The sequence below is a fragment of the Rhincodon typus genome, chromosome 1, assembly GCF_021869965.1.
Source record: "Rhincodon typus isolate 14 chromosome 1, sRhiTyp1.1, whole genome shotgun sequence".
Lineage (NCBI taxonomy): Eukaryota > Metazoa > Chordata > Chondrichthyes > Orectolobiformes > Rhincodontidae > Rhincodon > Rhincodon typus.
This window is the reverse complement of record NC_063332.1, coordinates 10,364,343-10,377,265: the sequence shown is the minus strand read 5'-3', so window position 1 is coordinate 10,377,265 and position 12,923 is coordinate 10,364,343. Positions and strand designations below refer to the sequence as shown.

The window sequence follows — 12,923 nt, the reverse complement described above, 5'->3', positions numbered from 1 at the left end:
ATGCTGCTTGGCCTGCTGTGCTCATCCAGCTCTACACCTTGTTATCTTAAATTTAGAGCTAGGTCAATTGGAAGAAAAATTAGAGGCACTTTTTCACATAAACAGCAGTGAAAATATGGAAATCTCCTTCAAAAGCCTGTCGATGCTGGAATACTGGGGGAAGAAGGGAGTTAATTGGATTTTACAAGGCTGAATCGGCCACTGTTTGGTAAGGGAATCACAGTATTGTGGAGCAAAAGCGGGTCAATAGAGTTGAGGAAAGTATTTAGTGTGGTCGCTGGGTTAAAATCCTGGAACCCCCTTCCTAAAACTTTGCAGATCTCCTGACACCCCAAGGACTGCAGCAGTTCAAGGAGGTGGCTCACTACCACTTTTTCCAGGGTAATATGGGATGAGCGATAAATGCTGGCCCATCCAGGTACACCCATATCCCACAAATGAATTCTTAGCAATTGCAGAATGTGGCGAAAAGGGTTGAATGTTCCTTTATTGCTATGAGAGGGACTGACTTGGCCATGATTCCATCCAGGATGAGATTGTTCCCTGTTTCCTACTGTTCCGTTCCAGACATGAAGCATGCCGGTGGGGATATTTAACATAGAGTCTTCATCCACCTGCCAGATCTTCCACTGTCTGTTTCTCCATGGAATCATTTCCCTCAGCAACCCTGTCCCACATTTAAGATGTTCACATGCTCAGTCATTCAGTTTTATCCGTTGAAACAAACGTTTGTCAAAACTCAAAGGTTTTTGGAAAGGATTTTGCTATAGTTTATGGGGAGACTGTGGTATTCAGTCTGCCAATGATCCACATCCCCATTCCGTAAAATGACAGGTAGATATGCTCACGCTTAACTGGGTGGTACACACAGCTTTTCTCCAAGCGTGTATCCACACTTATACCTGGTCCACTTCTTCACCTTTGAAGTTTAAATGTCATTTCGCCCTGGTAGTATAACAAGAACAAAAAGCTTTCAACCATCATCTTAACTAAAAGAAACTGTAAGAATTGTGGATGCTGTAAATCAGAAACAAAAACAGAAATTGCCAGAAAACCTGAGCAGGTCTGGCAGCACCTGTGGAGGGAAATCAGAGTTAATGTTTCCGGCCCGGTGACTCATTATGAAACGTTAACTCTGATTTCTCTCCACGGATGCTGCCAAATCTACTGAGCATTTCCAGCAATTTCTGTTTCTGGACCTTCATTAAAACACTTGGTGAATTGGGAAGTGGGACATTGCAGGCGGATCCTGAAACAGAAAGGATACTGAAACATTGGCTTGAAGTCTTGCAAGAATAGGGTTGCAGTAAGAACTACTTTCAGCGAGTATTCCGCTGTGGATAGTGCCAGAGGCTCATAGTTTGACACCAAGATTCTGCTAAATGTCCTTTTCATAAAGAGACGTCTGAATCAAGGCCAGGATTACCTTCTGTAAGACGATCTGATGGCTTGAAGTCGGGACAAGGCAAGACATAATAGTTAAGTGATGCCAGGCTGAGATTTTAACTGCCTGTGGATGTTAGGGGGAGAACAGCAATGAGGTGAAGAGAAATAGGGTGAAAAACTGGGTGTTCATCCTTCTTTATTGTCATATGAGCTTGTGTGTTTTTGTGCAGCCACAGACCATGGAGCTCATTTATCAGAGAAAGAGGAGGCAATAGATGTCAAAAGAAGGGAAACCTAACCTATACAATTAGAACTTCTACCGCCTGACCAGGAGTAGTATTGAAAAGAGTGAGATTAAAAAAAAGTTAAAGATCAGAACACTGCTTCCAAATGAAGGAGGGATAATATTAAGTTAGAATAAAATAAAAGAAACAGGTAGCTGATTCCAAATCCTATCAATTCTGCTTTACAATGAATCACTGGGCAGTTCCATCCAGGTCAGTTCCTGTGCTGTTTCTCCTTTCCTGACAATGCAAAAAAAGCAATTGGGTGTGCATCCACTTACTGTTAGAAAATAGGGAATTCATCACGGTCAGGATTCATCCACAGGGATTAGGGCCTTTCAGCATTGGGATTATTCCATAATTTCAACTCCTTGTGGGAAACTGAAATTGCAATAATTGCAGGCAAAGAGTTATCCCTCTAGGTGGTAATTCCCTGGTGAGCTACTTTTAGCATGATGGTTCTTGTATCAGTTAATATGGCTTAAAACAGTAGACTGAAGAGATTGATGTGAAGGGATTTGTCATGTGAAATAAATCTTAAAGCAAAGGGTTTCTAATTTAATATTTATTTATGGGACGTAGGCAGCGCTGACTAGGGCAGCATTAATTACCCACCTCAAGGCAAATTTGACCACACAGCAATAGGCTCATTCAATGTGCCTTTGTAACTTACTTAGCCTCTGCTCTTCAGCTTTGGTGGGGACTTACGAAACAGGACTGTCATGGATAGAGTGGAAAGTATGAGGCTTTTTCCCAGGGTGGAGGGTTCAATTATTAGAGGACACGGGTTCAAGGTGAGGTGGGGGAGTTTAAAATAGATGTGCGAGGCAAGTTTTTCACAAAAGGGGTGGTGAGTGCCTGGAGATCGCTGCCAGAGGTGGTGGTGGAAGCAGACACAATAAGTAGCATTTAAGAAACACATAGACAAATACACGAATACGAAGGGAATAGAGGGGTATAGATCCTGTAAATGAAGACAGTTTTAGTATGGAACGGCAAAATGTGTCGGCACAGGCTTGGAGGGACGAAGGGCCTGTTCCTGTGCTGTTTTGTTCTTTGTCCTTTCTTTTGATCTTTGACCCTGGCATTTTTTAATCAAATGAAAGAAGAAGAGTAGGGGTAAATCTGACTTTGCACAAGGTTAAAATAGTGCTGCATGTAACTTGAAAGTCCATTGACATTCTTGGTCAATGTATCTCAATCGTATTGATTAAAATCACTAAAAGAAAGACCCCATTCCCCTGACAGAGAAGTAACCTGAAGTTCTGTTTAGCACAATGTCTAATCTTGTTCCTTGTGGATCTAAATTTTCTTTATTTTGATCCAAGGAAAAACACTTAATAATCTCTCACCTTCGTTTCCCCTCCCACTCTCGCTGACTCTATATATAGATATATTTAAAGCAATGTTAAACAATTAAATTTAATCTTTGAAATATAGCATTCTTAAATTACACCCTGTAAATATGTAGAATACTTTTTTTGCATTTTTTTTTCTTGTTTCTCCATTGTGGCAATATTTCTAAAAATACAAAAGCTGGTGTTCAGGAAACAGTCACCTCATGGAAACAACTGGCTTCTGTCATCAGGGGATGAAGTCACCAAGGAAGTAGTCAAAAAAGGAAACTCAAAGTTGACCTCTACATGGACCTTTCCCTTAATGGTGAAATCAGTCTGGAAGTGGTAAGACCCAGAGTTCATAAGAACCAAAAACATTTCCTCTTAGACTTTTTTGGTTCAGTCCTGGCAGGTTGCCGTGGTATTGGCGATTCTTCCTGCTTGTTAGGTGTGCCAGGTTGCTCTGAACTTTGACCTGTGTCTGTTTCCATGGAGCTCAGGACCCTATGAAATCTGACTTCCTGCTGCCTGAAATCATGTTCCACACTGTAAACAAAAGAAGAATAAAAGGAAGTTATTTTGTCTATACAGTAATTTTCTCCAATTTCTCTGCAGCTCAGAAGGTTGGCATGTTTCCATGGACTCTAATGGCTCTCTCCACACAGTCATGGAATCTTACAGCACTTAAGGAAGCTGCTTGGCCCATTGTGCTATCAAATCAAATCCTACTCTGCCAGTCTTTACCCAGTGCTCTTAAGTTTTTCCTTTTAGTATTTATAAAATTCCATTTGAAAAGTTCCCATTGAATCTATCCCCATCGCTATATTGGGCAGTGCATTCCTGATCATAGCTCACTATACAAATCTCCTCACTGTCCATCCTCCCCACTCCCACTTTTTAAAATAATTATCTTAAATCTGTGTCCCCTGGCCACTGACCCTCTGGTCACAGGCAACACTTTCTTCATGTCTGCTTTGCCAACTTAGGCCATTCAGCCCATTGAGTCTGCTCCAGCATTTAATGAGATCATGGCTGATCTGATAATCCTTTACTCCACTTTCCTGCCTTTTTCTCACAACTCTTGATTCCCTTACTGATTGAAAATCTCTTGGTACCATTCCAGCGATTTTCTCTGCACCCTAAGTTCTTGACTACCTTCCAAAATGTTGCTGCTGAGGTAGGAATTCAGAAAGATTGGGGAAGAGTAAAATCACAGTTGTCCTACCTGACCATAGAGAGGCACCCTCATTAGAGAGAGGTTATGGTTTAACGTGAGGGTTGTCATGCACCAGGGGAAAGGAGAGGTTGAGAAGTGTCCCAGCAAACCATTAAGTTTTATCAAAGCAGCTACAAAGAATGGACTAGGGCACTTCAAGAAGGCAGCCCACTACCATCTTTTCAGGACAACAGAAAGCTTGTCAACCAAGCTCAAATCCTGAAAACAAATTCTTGAAACAAATTATCACTCTTCTTATTATGTTATCTGCATGCAACAATGATTCTTTTTTATTCAATAAATCAGACTGCTGTCACAACATATTTCAAGCGACAAGTTTTTGCTTGTAAAATGCAGAATTGCACTTTAAGCACAGCACATCTGAAGGAGTTTGCAGCTTTTCGCTGCATGAGATATCAGTGTGTGTTCCTTTTAAAGGGATATCAAGATACAAGATCTGCGATGTAATTGGAAAGTGTATCAAGAAGTTGTTTCAGTTGAATCGATATTAAATGGAATATGAGATGGATCTTTTCAGACGCCAAGAAATGGAGACTGCCTTTCATACATTGTCACTTTCATCACTCTCTTGCCTTTACAATTGCTTCAGTTCAGCTTTAGCTGGTCCTTTCAGAACAAGTCAGAATGAATGATATACTTTGTACCATTTTCACAATCCCAAAATGTTTAAGGTCATGAATCATAGGATTGCAGGTTCTTGAAGGGCAGGTGGGTTTCCAGGATTGTAAACTCTCAGGTAGAATGGGAAAATCCTGATTTCAGTTTCCCAGTCTATGCTGAGTCAATTCTGAATAATTTTGTCACACCTCACACAGAGATTTCTACATATGGAATTCACGGAATACAGGACTTTCCAAAATCCACCCTCTCCTTCAATTTGCAAAATCTTTTTCTCCAAGTTGAATCCCTAAACAGTGACTTTTTTTTTCAAAACTACGTTAGTGGTTGTGGGGTTCAGTTAGCTTATTTGTCTGGATTGCTGCTTGTGATGCTATGTAACACCAACAGCGCAGGTTCAGTTACTGCACTGGCCATAGTGATTGGGACCAGGTGGATCTCATTGACTACGAGATCCCTGATTGGGGTTGTTAACATGGGCCAATCAGAAAAGCCCTGGATGACCACAATAAACAGGAGCTTCTGAATCTCCTCAGTTCAGGGGACTGACTCTGAGCTGGCTTGCTGTGCACTTGTAAATAAAGGGTAACTTGGTGACACGACACCAGCCTCTATGCAATTATTTCAGTGATGTTCCCCCTTGCCTGAGATGTGGTGACCCCTAGGCTAAACCATCACCAATTGTCCCTCTCTAATGAAAAAGCAGTCCTCTGGGATAATAGCAACTTCACTGGTTGTAAAGTACTTTCAGATGTCCTGAAGTTGGAAAAGGCTTTGTACAAATGCACATTCTAGTTTCGTCATAGAGATAGTAGGGACTGCCAATGCTGGAGAATCTGAGATAACAAGGTGTAGAGTTGGATGAACGCAGCAGGCCAAGCAGCATCAGAGGAGCAAGAAAGCTGACGTTTCGGGTCTGGACCCTTTTTCAGAAAATTTTCTGAAGAAGGGTCAAGATCCGAAACATCAACTTTCCTGCTCCTCTGATGCTGCTTGGCCTGCTGTGGTCATTCCAACTCTACACCTTGTTATCTTAGTTTCTGTCATGTTATGTTTCACCTATCCCAATTTAAACATGGGTGAACGTCTATCCTAATCACTGGAGTCACATTATGAACAACTGTCATAATCCCACTCCACTGCTGCCTTGAATCCCACTGTGACTTATCCCAGTATTGTACATAACCAATTTCCTGGAATTCCAACATGATGGATTTGGCATCCCGAGCTCAATTGGAAAGCTTTTGTTTTATTCATCAGTTACAGAAGGTGCGAATTGCTGATGTGGCCCACACTGGTCCAGAATTGTGCATAAAATGGCGGCCAGTCTCATTCTTAGTCTGCTACAATTCCTTATGATAAAGATGCTTCATCAGTGCTGGCCTCACTGTTTCACATGAAACACTGTTGTTTTCATTTGCAGTCAAAGTGCCACAGTCAGAAACGTCAAGGAAGTGTTGACTGTGGTTTCCATCAGATATTCCATGGGAAAACGTAGCTCTCATTTCACTTACCACAGTGTTTGCTCACCTGCCTACGTGGGACCTCCTACACCAATGATTATTGGCATGTTTCAATACTAATGTTGGTATAAAGTGGTCATTTCCAACCCCTCCACCCATAAATGTCAATAAATAAATCTTTGTAAATTTCTGAAGCAAGAGAATAAAAACTCAACTGCATATGATGCACAGCTTATTAAAAGCTGATTCCTGTATTCTCTGAGCCGTGTAGATTTTGCATGCCTCGCAGCCAAAATCTCTGGAACCTGTGTAATCTCATTTATTTTTATGTGCAATAAAGTGGAAAATAGCTGGAACATTATTTGAAAGAGCTGATAGACGAGGTTAGATGTTATTAAAAGAAATTAAAAATTGATTTCTGCCAAATGTGCAGGCAGTAGCGATTTCATGGAATTTTAACTTTAATATTTCTGTGATTTAATAATCCTAATATAAGAAGTTTTTTTTCCTTAAGAGAGACCAAGAAATGCCTGTTTTTTTTTTGTCTTCAATGATATGCAGGATTTATTTACAGTCAAGCCATGAATATTGCGGAGTATCTGTGGTGAGGTTCAATGGTGTCTGGTAGGGAGCATTCTGAAGGAAAAGTACAGGATGCACTGTTGCACCTCACTAATTGAAACACAATCCAAATTGATTCAAAATCCTAACAATCTTTTAATCTTTTTTCCTCCCATACCTCCTCTACTATTAACAGTCACAAATGGAGTTACTATCTCCTATCAAACTTTGACTTACCATTTCCTTAGACAATCCCCATCTCAATCCATGTCAATCTGTTGCTCTCACCAGCTAAAACTGCACCATCTTTCCTTTAGGGAGGCAAATCTGCCATCCTTACCTAGTTTGACCAATATGTGACTCCAGACCCACAGGAACATGGTTGATTCTTAACTGCCTTATAGGCAACAAATGCTGGCCTAGCCAGTGATGCCATCATCCCATGAATGTCTCAAAAAAGATGGACATGTTTACTTCACTTCTCTGTGTCCTCTTCATAACTCACTTTCCTACCTATAGTTGTCTCATCAATAAATTTAACAATTCAATTTCTGTGTCCAAGATTGATTGATTGACTGATTGACTTAGTGTTGTCACATGTACCAAGATACAGTGAAAAGTGTTGTCTTGCGTGGTCTACAGGCGGATCATACCATACAAAGTGCGTCAGGGTAGGAGAACAGAGTGCAGAATACAGTGTCAAGGCACAGAGAAGGTGCAACACTATTTTATATAAATTTATAACTTATATAACTTATATATTTATATAAATTGTTAATACCTGTGGCTTCAGCATTGGTCTCCATTCATTAAATCCTGTCAACCTGATTTGGATCCATTCTCTACTTTTCATTAACTAGCTAATCTTCTACCCATGATAATATGTTACTCCCTACACCAGAAGTTCTTATTTTACACAGTGACCTTTGATGTGGCACCTTGTCAAATGCTTGCTGGAAATATAAGTACGGTATATCCACTGGGTCCTTGTCACTTCCTCAAGGAATTCAAATAAATTAACAATTTCCCTTTCACAGAACAATGTTGACTTTGCCTCATTGTGCAGGGTTTTCTAAATGCCCCGAATTATCATCCTTAAAACAATTTCCAGCATTTCCCTATAACTGATGTTTGGATAACTGGTCTATAGTTTTCTGCTCCGTGTCATCCCCTTTCTTGAATGGGACATCACATCTGCTATTTTCCAATCTGATGGAACCTTTCCAGAATCTAGGGAGTTTTGGAAAAATTAAAATCAATGCATTTACTCTTTCAGCAGTCATTTCTCTTTTCACCTTAGGATGAAGGCCATCAGGGCCAGAAGGTTTGTCAGATTTCAGCTCCGATAATTTTCTGAGTATCCTTTCTCTGGCGATTGCTGTCTTTCATAATCTGAATTATTCACAATTATTTCTGGGATGTTACTGACCCTTCCTCGGTAAAGGCAGTCACAAAATATTTGTAGCATTCATCTGTCATTTAGTTATTTTCCATTCATGATTTCCAAGACTCTCTTGGGGAGAAATGCTCTCATTGATCACTCTTTTCCTTTTAAGTAACTGTGGAAACTCTTAGCACCTGTTTTTCTCATCCTAGCTAGCTTTCTTTCATATTCTAGTTTCTCCCTCCTTATTCATCTTTTAGTCATTCTTTGTTTCTTTTTTAATGTTCTATCCAATCTTTTGACCTACCACTCATCTCTGTGGGATCATAAACCTTTTCATTCAGCTTAATTTTTTTTAACTTTTTTAGTTAATTCCAATGTACAGTCATGATGCCAAGGCACCCAAGGCTATGGGCCAAGTGTTGGAAACTGGGTAGAGAATTGTATAGTGTTTGTTTTTGATGGGCTGAAGGGCCTTTTTCTGTGCTGCAGATCTCCATGTCTCTAGTCAGCTACTGACTCCCCATTACCACCACCTTAGAATCTTTCCCTCACATTGGAAGTTATTGTACAGTGGGATCCTCATCTATAAGTTACTGAAGGTTAACATGCAAATGAAGCAGGCAATTATAAAGGCTTTTCTGATGAAGGGTCTAGGCCCGAAACGTCAGCCTCTCTGCTCCTATGATGCTGCTTGGCCTGCTGTGTTCATCCAGCCCTGCACCTTGTTGTCTCGGATTCTCCAGCATCTGCAGTTCCTACTATCTCTGATTCAATTATAAAGGCTGATGGTATGTTAGCCTTTGTTACGAGAGGATTTAAATCTAGCAGTGCTAAAGTTTTGCTTCAATTGTAGAGAACCTTGACTAGACCTGACCTGAAGTTTTTGTCCCATGAGGAATGATATTATTGCCATGGAGGGAGCGCAGTGAAGGTTCACAAGACTTAGTCCTGGGGTAGTGGGATGTCCTTTGAAGAGAGATTGGGAAGACTGGCCCTGTATTCTCTTAAGTTTCACAGAATAAGAGGTGATCCAAATTGCCCACTATTGAGTTCTAACTGGCCACAGATTTCATTAACAGGACTGCCTCCCACCAAATCAAAGCGTTATTGAGGTATACAGCACAGAAACAGACCCTTCGGTCCAACTCATCCATGCTGACCAGATATCCTAAATTAATCTAGTCCCATTTTCCAGCATTTGGCCCATATCCCTCTATTCATATATCCATCCAGATGCTTTTTAAATATTGTAATTGTACCAGCTTCCACTACTTCCTCTGGCAGCTCATTCCATACACGCACCACCCTCTGCGTGAAAACGTTACCCCTCAGGTCCCTTTTAAATTTTTCCTCTCTCGCTTTAAACCTATGCCATCTAGTTTTTGACTCCCCTACCCTGGGAAAAAGATCTTGGCTATTCACTTATCCATGCCCCTCATGATTTTGTAAAGTTCTATAAGGTCAACATCCAATGCGCCAGGGAAAATAGCCCCAGCCTATTCAGCCTCTCTCTATAGCTCAAACCCTCCAAGCCTGGCAACATCCTTGTAAATCTTTTCTGAACCATTTCAAGCATCTTTCCTATAGCAGGGAGACCAGAATTGAATGCAGTATTCCAAAAGTGTCCTGTTCAGCTGCAAATTGACCACCCAACTACTTTACTCAATGCACTTCACCAGGAGAAAGTCTGACCCTCCCCTTGCTCCAGCTATTCCCCTCGTTTTATCATTGTTGGGGCTGACTTGTAAAAAAACTCCATCAGTTTGGAACAAACATTTCTTTCAGGGGGCGATGTTGATTCCACCAGCCCCCCTCATAAATTCCAAGCTTACACATGTTTCACAACACTGTGAAAAATCTGCCATGATGTTATGAATCCTATTATTTTGATGAGTTGCTTGTAAATCAGAACGCTCATCCTCTGATAAAAATTTCTCCACTTTAACACATTCTCTATTCACTGTTCTATTAAAACCTTTCGTCATCTCTTCCAACACTCTCACAAATCCTCCATCAAGCCCCACAAGATATTTGCTGCATTAAAAGTGCGGCTTAAGTGCAATTTGCAACAGTTAGGGAGCTGTAATCACGAATCCGTGCATACCATAAGCTTTAGAAATTTGTGAGGAAAAATAATTCCATTGTTATATGAATGCACATTGGGCATAACCTAACAGTCCATTCAAAAAGCCAGCTCGGTGGGAAGCAGCATTCAACAATCTCTAGCACAAGGCAATGTGTAACCTTTCAGTCTGTTACTTCACAGTTAGTGTAAAAAAAAGAACTTATGTCAAATTGCTTTTAGCGCAATTAAAACAGGAAGAGAATAGATATCAATCTGCAATATGGAAAAGAGACTTCACAGTGGATAATTACAGCAGAGAGCTGATGTCCAAAGCGTGCTTGGAATGCATTTGAGATCTGTCACAATAGGAGTCTGACAGCAAATTACACTCCCTGTTGCCAATAGCCACTAATCAATTCAAATTGAATGCCATCCATTTCAGTGTTGAACACCTCTTTACATATGGAATTAAGTTTTAAATCATATTTTAGCCATCTAAAAGCATGAACAAAGGACGGTCCATTAGATTATTGCTCATTATAAAAGAGGGCAGTCCTCATTAATGTAAGAGCTGAAGGGAGAGAGAAAAAAGAGTATAAGTGTTTGGATGTGAACTTTTTCTTCGGATCACCTCTAATTCATTCAGTTTAATTATCAAATCAGATGTGCGATGGAATACTCACCATGTGCCTGAGTGAGAGCACTAACAGCAACATTCAAGAAGCTCAACCCCATCCAAGATCATGCAGTCTGCATCACATCAAATATTCACTTCTACTAACATTAGTGAATTGTATGCCATCCACTGCAGCAACTGGTCATGGCTCCTTCAATATCACTTTCCAAACCCATGAGTTCCCCTAAAAGTATCCTTTCCAAGTCATATACCATCTTGTTCTGATGTGTATTAAAGTGCCTTCACTGTCACTGAGTCAAAGTCCTATTTACTACCAAATAGCACTGTGCTACTTCATCACATAGATTCTAGTAGTTCAACAAAAAGGTTTTCTGTATTCTTTCTTGAGCATCACTGGCAAGGCCAGCATTTGTTGCCCATCCCTTATTGCCTCGGCACTGAGTGGCTTCCCATCTCATTTCAAAGGACACGGAAGAGTCAAGCACGTTGCTGAGGGTCTGCAGTCATGTGTAGGACCGGGTAAGGATGGCAGATTTCCTTCCCTAAAGGACATTAGCAAACCGTAATGGATTTTAAGAACAGTCAATGATAGTTGGTTAGCCCATCCTCAGCTATTTGTGGCCAACTACATCACACAGAATTTCTAGCATAGGAAAAGATGCTAATTCCCAAAAGACCTCTGCTGGGCATTTATGCTTTGCACAAGATTCCTGCCAACCATTGTCATGTAACTTGATCAGCATGACATTCTATTACTTAATCTCTTGTGTGTTTATTTAGTGTGTCTTTAATGTGTCTGTTCTATTTGTCTGAATCACTTTGTGTGGTAGCATACCTACATTCTCACCATCCTCTGACTCAACTGTAACATTTAAAAGGCAACTGGATGGGTATATGAATAGGAAGTGTTTAGCAGGATATGGGCCAAATGCTGGCAAATAGGACTAGATTGATTTAGGGTATCTGGTCAGCATGGATGAGTGGGACTGAAGGGTCTCTTTCCGTGCTGTACAGCTTTATGGCTTTATAACTCTTGAGATTTCTCCTGAAATCCCACTGTACTGATTGATTGATGGCCATCTTATCGTAATGCTCCTCTGTTTTGTAGAAACATTGTTCTTTACATCTACACAATTGAACCATTTCACAATCTTAAACACCTTTATTAGACCTCAGATTTCACTTTCTAATTTTAACCTGACCCATCCATGGAAGAACTGAAGAGATAAAGTGCAATGCTGCTTTTACACCCTTTGATTTTACCCCGCATTGAAGTTAACAGAGTGTAGAGTAGAGGGTTAAAGAAATGGACTGATTTTTCCTGGCTGGATCATGATGCCGAACTTCAGTTCCAGGTTGGGAAACTGAAAATGGGCACTAGTGATGGTCAATAAATGCTGGCCTAGCCAGTGATGTCGACATCCTGTGAACAAATAAATAAAAATGTATAAAGAGCCAAAAGGAAGATCCAAAATTTCTAACACAGTCTTATGTGTATGTGTGTATACAAATCAATAAAGGATTCTTGCAGAAGGTTCTACAGACTTGGGTAGCGATCCTTTGGGAGACTAAATAGAATTAGACCCTAAGAATGCAACAAACCCATCTGATCCAGCAGCATTTCCACCTTGAGATGGTCAAGTTAAAATCGACCCCTCCTTCATTAAAATCGACCCCTCCTTCATCCTCCCGGATTCTCAACAGGGACCAAATTAAATCGTGACTAAGGTTTAAATATGCATCTCAAATTAATTCAAATTCTCTTATAGTGAGAAATGGGTGGAAGTGGTATTCGTAAACTGAAGAAGCCTTAAAATCTACTGAGTTATAATCTCTTGAAAATGAATCCTAAAGGGTATTGTAAAATCCCTCTTTTAAATAAACGTAAACTTATCATTAATATTGAAACTACATTACACACACTTCTCTTATTTGAAAGTATTTAATT

At 40.3% G+C, this 12,923-nt stretch overlaps 2 protein-coding genes across 2 annotated transcripts in view; one reads left to right on the top strand and one right to left on the bottom strand.

The window, feature by feature from the left end:
* LOC109931733 (dedicator of cytokinesis protein 1-like) overlaps window positions 1-12,923 on the top strand; it is a 1,067,415-nt gene that overhangs the window by 404,623 nt on the left and 649,869 nt on the right. The gene's annotated exons all lie outside the window — the stretch shown is intronic.
* Window positions 3,136-12,923, bottom strand: part of LOC109937874 (INSYN2B protein-like) — a 121,288-nt gene continuing 111,500 nt past the window's right edge. Inside the window, exon 4 of the mRNA XM_020536368.2 lies at window positions 3,136-3,553. Within this exon, the coding sequence (XP_020391957.2) occupies window positions 3,367-3,553 (187 nt within the window). The 3' untranslated portion in view covers window positions 3,136-3,366. The remainder of the gene's footprint in view (window positions 3,554-12,923) is intronic.